The sequence below is a fragment of the Mandrillus leucophaeus genome, unplaced genomic scaffold (genome assembly GCF_000951045.1).
Source record: "Mandrillus leucophaeus isolate KB7577 unplaced genomic scaffold, Mleu.le_1.0 Scaffold1443, whole genome shotgun sequence".
NCBI lineage: Eukaryota > Metazoa > Chordata > Mammalia > Primates > Cercopithecidae > Mandrillus > Mandrillus leucophaeus.
The window spans coordinates 271581-285939 of NW_012101414.1; the positions used below are offsets into that span (position 1 = coordinate 271581).

At 37.7% G+C, this 14359-nt stretch overlaps 1 protein-coding gene across 1 annotated transcript in view; it reads left to right on the forward strand.

Annotated features, from left to right (window-relative positions):
* LOC105535319 (membrane-spanning 4-domains subfamily A member 4A-like) overlaps positions 1–14359 on the forward strand; it is a 47742-nt gene that overhangs the window by 13102 nt on the left and 20281 nt on the right. Inside the window, exons 2-3 of the mRNA XM_011974357.1 lie at positions 8026–8185; positions 12775–12903. Of these exons, the coding sequence (XP_011829747.1) occupies positions 8042–8185; positions 12775–12903 (273 nt within the window). The 5' untranslated portion in view covers positions 8026–8041. The remainder of the gene's footprint in view (positions 1–8025; positions 8186–12774; positions 12904–14359) is intronic.

Below are 14359 nucleotides of genomic sequence, written 5' to 3' on the forward strand. Positions count from 1 at the left end.
CTCACGCCTGTAATCCTAGCACTTTGGGAGGCTGAGGTCAGGGGGATCACCTGAGATCAGGAGTTCAAGAGCAGCCTGGCCAACATGGTGAAACCCCAAAATCCAAAAATACAAAAATTAGCCCAGCATGATGGCGGGTGCCTATAATCCCAGCTATTGGGAGGCTGAGGCAGGAGAATCCCTTGAACCCAGGAGGTGGATGTTGCAGTGAGCTGAGATCATGACATTGCACTCCAGCCTGAACTACAGAATGAATCTCCATCTCAAAAAAGAAAGAAAGAAAGAAGGAAGGAAGGAAGGAAGAAAGGAAGGAAAGAAGGAAGGGAGGGAGGGAGGAAGGAGAAAACAAAAGAAGAAAGAAAAAGGAAAAGGAAAAGGAAAGAAAAGAAAGAAAGGAAAGGAAAGGAAGAGAAAGAAAGAGAGAGAGAGGGAGGGAGGGAGGAAGGAGGGAAGGAAGGAAGGAAGGGAAAAAGAGGGAGGGAGGGAAAGAAAGAAAAAGAAAGGAAGGAAGGAAGAAAGGAAGGAAAGAAAGAGAAAGGAAGGAAGGAAGAACGGAAGGAAGGAAGAAAGAAAAGAGAGAAAGAAAGGGAGGAAGGAAGGAAGGAAAGAAGGAAGGAAGGAAAGAAGGAAGGAAAGAAAGGCTCCTATTTCAAAGGACACCATGAAGAAAGTGTAAAGACAACCCATGGGATATGGAAGAAAATATTTGCCAATACTATATCATATAAACCACTTGTATCCAGAACATATAAAGAATCCCTACAATTCAACTATTTAAAAAAACTTAATTTAAAAGTGGGAATATAAGTTGAATAGGCATTTTTCTAAGGAAAACATACAAATAGCACATGAAAAGATGTTCAACATCATTTGTAATTAAAAAATGCAAATCAAAACTACAAAGAGATATTAATTCACACACACTAGGATAGAAAAAACAAAAAAGATGTTAATGAGTGGTGGTGAGCATATGGAGAGATTGGATCTCTCAAATATTGTTATTCAAATTCTAAACCGGTGCAGCCATCTTGGAAATGATTTGGCAGCTTTGCAAAATTTCAACAATTAACCCGTCTTATGATCTAGCTCTTCCATTCCCAGGTACATTCAAGGAGAAATAAAAACATATGTCTACACAAAAACCTGTATGATGGATTTTCTTAGCAGCATTACCGGTAATAGCCAAAAAGATGGAAACAACCCAAACGTCCATCAATTGAGGAATGAATAAATATGCAAACAGAGGAGCTCTTCTGTTCACCAGACTAGCGTAGTGGATCCTCTTAAGCAAAGGAGTTCTGAAATTACATCTCCTAGATTTAAATTTTGGCTCTGCCACAGTTACTAAAGTTACTTAATTTTGTGTTTCTGTAATTCTGTCTTCTGAATAATAGAGCATAACTCTTAGGGGAATTTCATGATGAAATAACAAATAAAACATTTAAAACATTGCTTGTCACATAATAAAAAGTAAGTACATATTAATTTTTTTTTTTTTTAAGACAGAGTCTAGCTCTGTTGCCCAGGCTGGAGTGCAGTGGCATGATCTCGGCTCACTGCAAGCTCTGCCTCCTAGGTTCTTGCCATTCTCCTGCCTCAGCCTCCCGAGTAGCTGGGACTACAGGCGCCCGTCACCGCACTCAGCTAATTTTTTGTACTTTTAGTAGAGACGGGGTTTCACCGTGTTAGCCAGGATGGTCTCTATCTCCTGACCTCATGATCTGCCCCCCTCGGCCTCCCAAAGTGCTGGGATTACAGGCATGAGCCACCACGCCCGGCCCATAAGTAAATACATATTAACTATTTTTATTAGTCTTCCTACTATCACTTACCAATTTTCTGGCCTGAAGTATAAAACATAAACTTCCTCTAACACTTCCTGCCACTCAAGGACATGCTGGAGAGGGGCGTTATTTCTGGCATGACCCTGCTCCAACCTGCTCCTGTCTTGGGGAAAGTGGAAAAGCGGAGAAGAGGGGTCTATATAATTGGAGAGAGCATGTTCTTCGTGGTACCGTGTTGTCCGAGGTTGACTCTTCCTCTCTTTTGCAGTTTGTTTCAAAGATTGGTCAGAAGAGTCAGGGTTGTGCTTATTTTTGCTCTCATGGACTAAGTGAGATACAGGACTATGTAGAGGCCGGCCAGGAGGCCCTCCTCTTCCTCTTGCAGTGTCTGTTCTAATGATAATGGAGTTTGTGAAGTGGGTTACATTTACGTGCTATTGAGTAGGTATATTGAGACCTATATGTAGACTTTAACATCCTGTAAGCAGAACACAAAATTCAGATACAGAGCAAAGAGATAAAATAAAACAGCAGGCCTTATTTTTGGTCTTACATTTAATACATACCCTCAAATTTTGTTAAACTTGGGAGAATTGTTCTCCTCTGGGCTTAAAGTCATTATAATAAAGCCCATAGTTTGATCATTTACCAACTTGTCCCAGAAGGGAGACAATTTATTTCAAACATTTGAAGACCTACATCGAAGATATCCAGGCCTCCCCAAAATTTCTCTTTCAAAACAGTAAGGTGGTACAAGGGACAGTGTGTGGAGATTATTTTACAATCCTACAAGTAGTCGCTAATCAAGAGTGGCAAGATCTAAAGGGAACAGGACCCCTAAGAGGGCTATGAAACTGCAAATGTCCTTTCTCGGCTGAAGGTCCAACAATTAATTACTTTGTCCATGTTAAAAATCTGGAGGTTTAAGATCCATCACTGTGGCTCACACCTATAAGCCAAGCACTATGGGAGGCTGAGGTGGGAAGATTGTGTGACCCTGTGAATTTGAGAACAGCCTGGGCAACGTGGCAAAACTCCGTCTCTACAAAAAGTACAGAAATTAACTGGATGTGCTGGCATGCACCTGTAATCCCAGCTACTTTGGTGGCTGAGGTCGAGGCTGCAGTGAATCATGATAACGACACTGCACTCCAGCTTAGGTGACAGAATGAGACCCTGTCAAAAAATTCTGGTAGTTTGTCATTGATGCCTTCTGTTACCTACACTGTATGCTCAGTGGCTCATTAAATGACGACCTTCTTTGCCTCTTTTGACAGTTTTTGATTTGAAGCTTATTTTATCTGATCTAAGTATAGGCAATCCTTCTCCTTTGACTACTATTTGCATGGAGTATTTCATCCCTTCACTTTCAGCCTATGTTTTTTTCTTAAAGCTAAAGTGAGACTCTTATAGCATATAGTTAGATCTTGTTTTTTTTTTTTTAATTCAGCTACTCTCTGATTGAAGAATTTAATTCCGTTATATTTAAGGTTATTATTAACAGGTAAGCAGTTAGTAGTGCTATTTTGTTATTTTGGGGGTGGCTGTTTTTGCAGATATTTCTTTATTTCTTCATCTCTTGTATCCCTTTGTGATTTGGTAATTTTATGAAGTACTAAGCATTTAATTTTTTTATCATTCATGTATCTGCTGCCATTCTTGTAATTCTTATAGCTCTGAAGGCTGGGAAGTCTAAGGGCACACATGATGTAAACCTCTGGTGAGGGTGATCCCATGGAGGAAGGTGGAAGTGAGTGCACAAAGCAAAGAGAGAGAGATGGGGCCAAATTTATTCTTTTATCAGGAGTTCACTCCTGCCATAATTAACCCTCTCCCAAGATAATGATATTTATCCACTCATGAGGATGAAGGTCTCTGGATGTAATTATTTCTGGAAGGTCACACCTCTTAAAACTGTTATAATGGCAATTAAGTTTTCACATGAGTTTTAGAGGGAACATTGAAACCATAGCATTTCATTCACAACCCTCTGAAACTCATGTTCTTCTCACATGCAAAATACATTAATTCTGTCTCAGTCGCCTCAAAAGTTTTTACCCATTCTAGCATCAACTTTAAAGTTCTAAGTCCAGAGTCGTCAGAAACAGATATGGATGAGACTCAAGGTATGACTTATCTGGAGGCAAATGTTTCCAGCTGTGAACCTGTGAAATCAAAACTAGTGATTTGATTCCAAAATATAATGGTGAGACAGGTACAGAATAGACTCTCTCAGTTAAAAAGGGAGAACCAGGCAAGAAAAAGGCATAACTGGTTTCAAGTGAGTCCAAAACTCAACAGAGAAGACAGCATTAAGCTTTAAATCTGGAGAATAATTTCCTTTGACTCCATGTCTTGAATCCTGGGAATGCTGACTGGGGCCCTCAGACATGGCCCCGCTCCCATATCTTTGCTGGGCTCAGTCCGTGCTTCAGCTCTGTTAGGTTGGAGTTGCATGCTAGTGGCCCTATGGTTCTGAGATCTCAAAGATAGTCCCACTCCCTTGGCTCCACTAGGCATATCCCTAACTGTGACTGTCTGTGTTGGCTCTGACTCCGCATTCCCACTCAGCTTTGCCCTAATAGAGGCTCTTAGAAGTGGCTCCACTCCCGTAGCTATATGTGACATTCTTTGATCCTAGTTGGAGAAAGCCATGCCCCTACAGCTCTTGCAGTCTGTGAGCCTGTACACATGGATTCCACCAAGGTTTACAGCTTGTGCCTTCCAGGCACAGGTATTCCAGGCATAGTGGCAGTGCGAGCTGAGGTCCTAGGCTCAGGGTCTTGTAAAACTACTGTAGCATCTGGCACAGGTTCACTCACCCAGTCGTGGCTGGATGCAGATTACCCACAAACCTGAGGCTATAACTCTAAAGCACACCTCAGTAACTCAAGCCCGTGAAGCAGGGATGGAATTGAGACTGATTCTGGGGTCAGTGCACAACATCATCAAGGTTCCGGGGAAGGAGGCGTGCTTTGGAGGCTTGAGTTCTGAGGAGCAGGTTACAGTTCAAATTTGGGTTCCAGAGCCAATAGCGTAAAGCAGCAACTCCAACCCTGGGGGATAGAGTGCCACATAGTGGTAACTTTAGACCCTGAGATGTTAGGGCATGGCAATATCCCAGGCTGTGTGAGGCTGGATGTAGCAGCAGCAAGGCCTCGGGAATGGCTAGGCCTGTCTGTAGCTTTTTCCTTGGGTTTCTTGGAGCAGTGTAGAAATGACCCCCTAGGGAGCCACGGTTTCTCAGAAGCTTAGACTCCAGGGGACTAGTCAGTTCCAGGGAGGTGGGGCACTGCACTATTTTGCCTGGATGGTGGGGTGACATATTTCAATCAAAGCTATGGGTGCCCAGACAGAGGAGCACAGTTTCAACTTGAGTTTGGAGGGGCAGGGTGCACCAGCGACTAAGATGGGGGCATGGAGCAGTTCCATGGCAGCCTGGCCTCGGCAGGTAGAGAGTAGATAGCAGCCGTTTGGCTCAGGTATGGCTCGCAGGTGTGCATAGTGTAGTGGGGGTTAAGCCTCAGAGATGGAGGGGTACAATGGCTACTCTGAAGCAGAATGCACTCTAGCAGTGATTCAGTTCCAACAAGGGGCAGCACAGTAGCAGCTCGGGCCATGGGGGCCAGGGCACAGTGTCAGCTCCTCCTCTGAGATAGAACAGACATGTGGACTTCAGGTAGCTCCGTCAGCTGAGCTCAGGGTCTGTGAAGATGCTAAGTGTCTCCAGTAGGATTGCAGGTGTCTATGGTGGTGTTGGGAGCTGCTGGGGTCCTGTCACTTACCTTTTCCCTGCAGGAAGAAGGCCCTCCTGACTCAGAGCTGGTCTAACTGGGGGAAGGGTGGTGGAGGAAAGGTATTTTCTCTCCTTCTTCATGCAGCCATCCTGGGTTTCTGTGCTTTACAAGGTTTCTGCTACTCCTTTGCTGTTTTCTGGTGCTCTTCTTCAGTTATTTTGGTTGGAATGTAGCTGTTTATTCATTTTGTGTGTGTGTGTGTGTGTGTGTGTGTGTGTGTGTGTGTCTTTGTGATGGTGATGAGGGTTAGTAATTTCTAGTTGTCCATGTTGCTGACATTCTCTAGAATTCTAATCAGACATATTCTAGGCCTTTTAATTCTACACTTCTCATCTTTTAACCTTTCTTCTATTGTGACCATTTTCTTGTTTCTCTGTAGAATTCTTGGTGATTTGTTCAATTTTTTTCCAGTTGACTAATTCTACTTTCAGCTATTCCTTGTTATTTAACACAGTGGCAAAATTTTTTCTGTCAACATTATTTTATATTTGAAATTTGTTTGAGACCATGTTGCAAAATGTTGTGTCACTTTTTGCACTTTAACTTTTCATTTTTGTGATTTCATTTTCAATTGAATAAAGTATCCATACTTTTTACATATTCTATATTTGGTATATATCTAGATGCTCCTAATCTGTGGGGCTTCTTGGAGGCTTGTATGAAGGATATCTACTTCCTTCTTTATGGACTCCAACGTAAGACTTATTCAGAGACTAATTGTTTTCTAAGCATGTGTCTTTTTGGTGGGATTTCTCCTTTACTACTGACTTTGATTGTTCTCAGAACTGTAATTCTCCAGGGAAGTGATAGGTATCAGCTGATGCATTTAATTCCCAGGATTATGATCAATAATTTATGCTGTATACCTCAAGGAGACTCTTATCTTTGATAAGTATAATCTGAAATCTGTGGCCATGGTGCCCTGTTTCTTTGATACTTTTTCTACATTTTCCCCCAAATTTATCCTTATGCAATCTTTGTTTTTAACACTCATTTCACCTGATTTACAGAGATTTTAGTTGTTTCTCACTTTCATAACAAAATGGAGTTCTAATTCTGTTTGTCCAAATTGTTTTTGAAACTTTTCTAGACGAGATAAGAATAAGAACATTGACTTTTTGTTTACATCCTTACATTTAAGTCCTTATCTTAACTACTTCAATCACATTTACATTATATATTTCTTATTAATTATTAATTATATTTATCTTTCTTTTAAAAAATATTTTTCTTATTTTATAATTTGTAATTTTGTACTTTTTATTTTTACTGCTTTTCATAACTTTGAATGTCTACATTACTAAAATTAATGTTCTAAATGATTAATCTTTTATTTTTATTTTAACTTTTCCCCTCTAGCTTTCTCTGAAATTCACCCTCCTTTTCCTAACTTTAATCAATTTTATTGCCAGATAGCTAATAATGTATTTTCATTGATTTGTCAAAGGTAAATATAGGATGACAATTATTTCCACAGAAATCTGAATTTTTTCTGAACATAGCAAATTTGGGCTACAATAACTTTTTTTTTCATTATGTTACCAATAAAAGGGCGCACATTTCCGAAGTTAAGACTTTTTAGCATATATGCTCCATTGAAATCAACCATGACTTGAAGGATATTAGCAAGCTTCACTTCCCTAAAATTTTATGGAAGTGGGCCATGAAACATCAGAATATGAATTGAAATACACAGATAAAAATTTCCATGTGGCTTTAGCCTATCTCCACATTACTTGGTTGGAGTCATACTGAGGAGAGACAGAGGCATAACAGTAATATCTTTGTGCTTGGAATCTCAAAAAATGGCTTTATGTATCCTTGCTATGCACCAGCAAGTTAGAGTTTAAAGTACTGTAATAGGAAAAGAGATTTAAATTTGTGGTGCAAAGAATATGACTCAGAGCTGTAAGTTTTATTCCCAAAGTTCAGAGCTTATGGGACAAAATACAAGGTTACATGGGAAGATTTTCAGCCCTGAGAATTTAACTGTGCTCTGGTTATAAAAGGAGGAGCTATACAATACTGTACCATAAATTGGAAGGCAGACGAGTTTGTGTAGCTTATTACTATTACAAAAGTAATCCTTCACGGGGAAGTGGCTCTAATCAAGGGACTAGGCTTTAAAAGGGATAGAAATAAAATCTGAGCAGACTTGGGATTTGAAGTTGAAGAAATTTCTCTAATTTACCTCATTTCTGTCAACATGTCCTCTCTTCTAGCATATTATTGATATCATGTAACATTTAAGTCAATCTCTCTCTCTCTCTCTCTCCACCCCTGCTTAATGTGTTGCCTCTTCCACTTCCCTAGCTGTAACAACTGTTATAATATTGGAGGGAAAGGTAGACCAGGTTTTGTCCTTGGGGGAATCTGCCCGAAAGTATAAAGTCTTTCTTTTGTCATTTCCAGGACCTCATCCTAAATTACATTTCTTATTGTAGCACCTTTTCTGCTGCCATGACAATCATGCAAGGAATGGAACAGGCTACGCCAGGGGCTGGCCCTGGTGTGCCCCAGTTGGGAAACATGGGTGTCATACATTCATATCTGTGGAAAGGATTGCAAGAGAAGTTCTTGAAGGGGGAACCCAAAGTCCTTGGGGTAAGTCAGTTGCAAATCTGGGAGAAGACCAATAGTGTTGTAAACTCATGTTTGATCAGATCTAATGCCAAATACACTGTCCCACCAGCCTCTTAATACATCAACCAGCCCTAGCAACATCAGTATTTAATTTCAGGCCCTTTCTTTGAAAAAATATATCATATTCTACCACATCATGCTTCCAAATTAGTTATATTTAAAGTATATTGATTTCAGATCTATTCTATGGTTGTGGATCATCCATGATAACTATATTTGACTTCAGCATAGAAGAACAGCAAAAGAAAAGACCACCTGTGCACTAGCCGACGCCCCCTCCACAGGCCTTCCTGATAGCAGATAGATGCATATTGCTACTCTTTCTGTCTGGTACCTTTTCTTAGCCCACTGCTCAGAGGATGAAAAATCTGTTATTCTCTGAGCATTTCCATCTGGAGTCTCAAGTGAACGTGTCTAAAAACAATGTAGAATTAAAAGAATGTCAGGTTAGGGCAGGTGAAAGAACATGAAATATAGGTTTATCACTAGCCCAAGCTTCAAACCACTGAGAAAATATCATTGTGGACTCTTTGGATTCCTCCTTTTTTTTTTTTTTTTGCATTATTCATTTTTTGGGGGGGAAATATAGCTATTTTTCATAAAATAGGTTATTTATGTTGGCACATACTAGGTTCAATTTTTTAATGTATAAATAATTATTTTAAAATATACTGCATGTTTTAGGGACGTTTTAGGCTTAAAGAACAATTGAGAGCAAAAGTACAGGTATATCCCATATGCCCCTTGCCCCGACACGTGCATAGCTTTTTAATTATCAACTTCCCCCACCAGAGTGGGACATTTGTTCCAACTGATGAACCTATGTTGACACATCATTACTCAAAGTACACAAATCACAATGGGGTTCATTCTCTGTGTTGTGTGTTCTATGGGTTTTAACAAAGGTATAGTGATAGAATCTACCTTTATAGTATCATACAAAGTAGTTTCACTGCCCTAAACATTCTCTGTGCTCTGCCCATTCATCCTTTCCTCCCACCAATCCCCGGCAACTACTAATCTTTTATTGTCTTCATAGTTTGCCTTTTCCAGAAAGTCATACAGTTAACGTTGTAAAATAGATAGTTTTTAAAGACTGCCTTCCTTCACCTAATAACATGCATTTAAATTTCCTCCATGTTTTCTTATGGCTTAATAGCTCATTTATTTTTAGTGCTGAATAATATTTCATTGTGTAGAGGTACCACAGTTTGTTTATGCATTCACCTGCTGAAGGACATCTTGATAGCTCCCAAACTTTGGCAAGTAGGAGTAATGTTGCTATAAATATCTGTGTGCATGTTGTGTGTGAACATAAGTTTTCAACTTAACAGGTAAGTATGATTGCTATATTGTATGGTAAGAGCATGTTTAGTTTTGTAAGAAACTGTCAAACCGTCTTCCCTGTTACTTTGCAATGTGGAAGATGTCAATCAGCAGTGAATGAGAGTTCCTGCTGTTCTACATAATAGGCAGCATTTGGTGTCCTCAATGTTCTGGATTTTACCATTCTAATAGGTGTGTAGTCCAGTCTCATTACCATTTTAATTTTCATTTCCCTGGTGACATAAGATGTGGAGCATCTTTTTATATGTTTATTTACCATCTCTGTATCTTCTTTCTTGAGGTGTCTTATTAAAGTTTTTGGCACTTTTTTTTAACTGAGATGTTAGTATGCTTAATGCTGAGTTTTAAGTTTGTTGTATATTTTGGATAAGAATCCTTCGTCAGGTATGTTTTTTGCAAAATCTTCTGTCAGTCTATGGTTTATCTTTTCGTCTCCTGACAGTGTCTTCTGCAGAGCAGAATTTTTTTAATTTTAATAAAATTAAGATGATTAATTCTGTATTTCATGGGTTGTGCCTTTGGTATTTTATTGACAAATTCATCACCAAAACCAAGGTCATCTAGATTTTAGCCTATGTCATCTGTTAAGAGTTTCAGAGTTTTGAGTTTAACATTTGTGTCTGTGATTTATTTTGAGTTAATTTTTGTGACGAATACAAGGTATGTGTCTAAGTTCAATTTTTGCCTATGGAGGTCCAGTTTTTTAAGTTGTTTTTTTTTTTTTTTTTTTTTTGGAAAGACTATTCTTCTAATTGTATTACCTTAGCCCTTTATCAAAGATCACTTGACTATACTTCTGTGTCTATTTCTAGGCTTTCTATTCTATTCAATTGATCTATTTGTCTATTTCTTTGCCAATACCACATAGTCCTGATTACTATCACTTTATAGTTTGTCCTAAAGTTGGGTAGTGTTACTCCTACAACTCCTTCTTCTTCTTCTTCAAGATATTTTTTGCTATTTTAAGTCTTTTGCCTTTCCCTATAAATTTTAGAGTCAGTTTTTCAATATACACAAATAACTTGCTAATATTTTGAGGGAGATAGCATTAAACCTACAGATTAAATTGGGAACAACTGACATCTTGACAATGTTGAGTCTTCCTATCCATGGACATGGAATATTTCTCTGTTTATTTAGTTATTTGATTTATTTTTTTAAGTTTTTCTTATAGATTTTGTTCATAGTTTGTTAGATTTGTGCCTAACAAACACCAAATACCAATACCTAAATATTTAATTTTGGGGGGTGCTAATTTAAATAGTATTGCATTTTTAATTTCAGATTTCACTTATTTACTCTAAGTACATAAGAAAGTAATTGACTGTTGTGTATTAAGCTTGTATCCTATAACCTTAATATAATCATTTGTTAGTTCCAGGAGTTTTTGGTTGATTATTTCAGATTTTCTACACAATCATGTCATCTGTGAATAAAAGTAGTTTTATTTTTTCCTTACCAATTGTATACATTTATTTCCTTTTCTTTTCTTACTGTTTCAGCTGTGACTTCCAGTAAAAGTTTAAAGGAGTAGTGATGGGATCATCCCTGCCTTGTTCGTGATCTTAGTGAGAAAGCTTTGAATTTCTCCATTAAGTATGAAGTTAGCTGTAGTTTTTTGAATAAATATTCTTTATCAACCTAAAGAAGTTCTCCTCTATTAACAGTTTTTCAAAAGTTTTTATAATAAACAGGCATTGGATTTTGTTTAATATTTTTCCTGCATCTGTTGAGATAATCATGTGATTTTTCTTCCTTTCAGCCTGTTGATGTCATTAGTTACAGTCATTGATTTTTGACTATCTAGTCAGCCTTGCATATCTGGGATAAATCCTGCATGGTCATGGTATATAATTCTTTTGATACACTATTATATTTAGTTTGCGTATGTTTTGTTGGGAATTTTTGCATCTTTGTTCACCAGAGATGTTGGTCTGCGGTTTTCTTTTCTTGTAATGTTTTTGACTTTTTTTTTTGGTAGATAATAGTGCTAGCTCCATAGAATGAGTTAGGGAGTATTTCCTCTTTTTCTATTTTCTATAAAGAATTGGTATAATTTCTTTTTTAAGTGTTTGGTAGAATGCACTGATTAACCTTTCCAGGCCTGGTGCTTTCTGTTTTGAAATTTTACTAATTATTGATTTAATTTATTTAATAATTATAGGCTTATTCAGAGTGCCTATTTCTTTTGTGTAAGTTTTGACAAACTGTCTTTAAGGAGCAATTCATTGTCTCAAGGTTATTAAATTGTCGGCATAGAAATGTTCATAGCATTATTTTATTATCCTTTTAATTTCTGTGGGAACTGGAGTGATGTTCCCTCTTTCACTTATGAGTAATTTGTGTCCTCTCTCTCTTTCTCTTAGACTGGCTACAGGCTTATTGGTTTTATTTATATATTTTTCTTTTTTTAAAAAAAAAGCATTGGGTTTTGTTGAGTTTGTCTATTAATTTTCTGTTTTTAATTTTATGATTTCTGTTCTAATTTCTATTTCATGTTTTTTTCTTCCGCTTACTTGGAATTTAATTTGCTTTTCTTTTTCTAGTTTCTTAAGGTAGACTTTCAGGTGATTGATTTTAGATCATTATTTTCTAATATATTCATTCAATGTTATAATTTTTTTCTAAGCACTGCTTTCTCTACATTCCTTAAATTTTGATAAGTTGTTTTAATTTTTTTGACCCATTTTTAATGCCATGAGATAATTGTACTCCAACTCTCCTATTTTAAGAACGCTGTTTACTCATACTCATGTCCTCAGGCCCCAGACGTCAAGAAAATATCAGATTTGCTCTTCTTTTTTTCTTCCCCTGTATACACTCTTTTTTCTTTAGGTTACTTCCCCTTGCTAGAATAATTGCTTTCTAATTCCTTGGCCACTTCTCTCTGAGTATGTGACAAAAGAGAGATACCATTGTGGTAGAAGTAGCATCCTAGGTATCAGAAAAGCACCTGTGGGCTGGGTCTGGCATGCTCCTTTTAACCGTGAAATGACTGACAGTGGTAGAGATCCTGAGAGATAACGTTGGTAAGATAATATTCATGGTTCTTAATGCGAAAAAAAAGAGTGACAACAGAATATCAAGGTCATATGACTGTATGAAATAAAAAGAATAAGGATAGCTTAGTGATTGGAAAGGGGGTGGCATTAGCACCATTTTTGTGGTGGATAATCAGTTTTTGCTTTCTTCATCATTTCTAGGTTGTGCAGATTCTGATTGCCTTGATGAGCCTTAGCATGGGAATAGTAATGATGTGTGTGGCATTTAGTTCTTATGAAGAACGTCCCATTTCTGTGTATGCTGGGTACACAATTTGGGGGTCCGTGATGGTGAGTAGGGTATTTTTTGATATAATTGGAGATCACATAATAGAGGTGTAAATACCCTGATCTTTGCAATTGTATTCTAACTCTGTCTTGTAATTCTGCAAATTTGAGAATGGTATCTAACCTTTTTAAACTCAGTGTTCTCATATTTAAAATAGTAATAATAATATAAAACTTAAAGCTAGGCAGGTTAAATACTTTACGTAAGTCAGTTAGGGTCTATTACAGCAACACATTGCCAAAGACCCAAACTGGAATGACTTAAGCAATGAAAGCACTGATTGTTTCACAACGAGATTAGGGGCTTATTTCCAGAATTGCTTAATTCGGTGGTGTAAGGATTTCATCAAGAACTGCTAGCAGACTATACCAGAGGGGAGATGGTAGACACATCCATTTTTGATAAATATTTTATATACATATGCCCAAATCAACCATCAGTAAGGATAACGAACTTGCCATTACTGGCTTAGACTAATTAAGATTTACCTCTGTAGCTGGGAGGAGCCTACACTACCTTTTAGCTCAGGAAAAACTGAAGAAAATGATGGTTTAGTTAGCAAGGAAAAAGAGGAGACGTGGCTGGTACACAGGCAGTTTCTCATATATAGTCTATTGACTATCAAATGTTACCTTAGAAAATTAAATTGTTATTTGATACATTTTGTTTCATAAGTTTAATAAGTTACTATGGTTGATATTAAATTAAAATTAGAATTGGAATTTAGCTTTAAAAACATTCTCCCAAGAGAGAACACAAAAGAGTTTTGAGGCAAATTAAAAGTAAATTTGAGGTAAATTTGAGAATAAAATACCAAGTTTTATCTATTGACAAAAGAAAAATAAAATTTATAAGGCAGATTTAGGTTAGAATCAGGGAATTTATTCTAGTATTATAGGGTTTCCATTTATTTATAAAACTGAGAATGAGATAGTTTAGAGTTTTATAATGGAGCTTAATTTCTGCTCTACTTCACCTGTGTACAGTGGAAGTGCGAGATTTGAAGGAGAGTGTATTTGTCAGGGTTCTCTAGAGGGACATGACTAATAAGATAGATGTACATATATAAAGGGAAGTTTATTAGGGAGTACTGACTCACACAGTCACAACGTGAGGTCCCACAATAGGCCATCTGCAAGCTGAGGGGCAAGGAAGCCAGTCTGAGTCCCAAAGCTGAAGAACTTGAAATCTGATGTTTGAGGGCAGGAAACATGCAGCACGGGAGAAAGATGTAGGCCTGAAGACTAAACCAATCTAGTCTTTCCATGTTCTTCTGCCTGCGTTATTCTGGCCACACTGGCAGCTGAGTAGATTGTGCCCTCCCAGACTAAGGGCGGATCTGCCTTTCCTAGTCCACTGACTCAAATGTTAATCTCCCTTGGCAAGCCCTTCACAGTCACACCCAGGAATGATACTTTGCATCCTTCAATCCAATCAAGTTAATGTTCAATATTATAT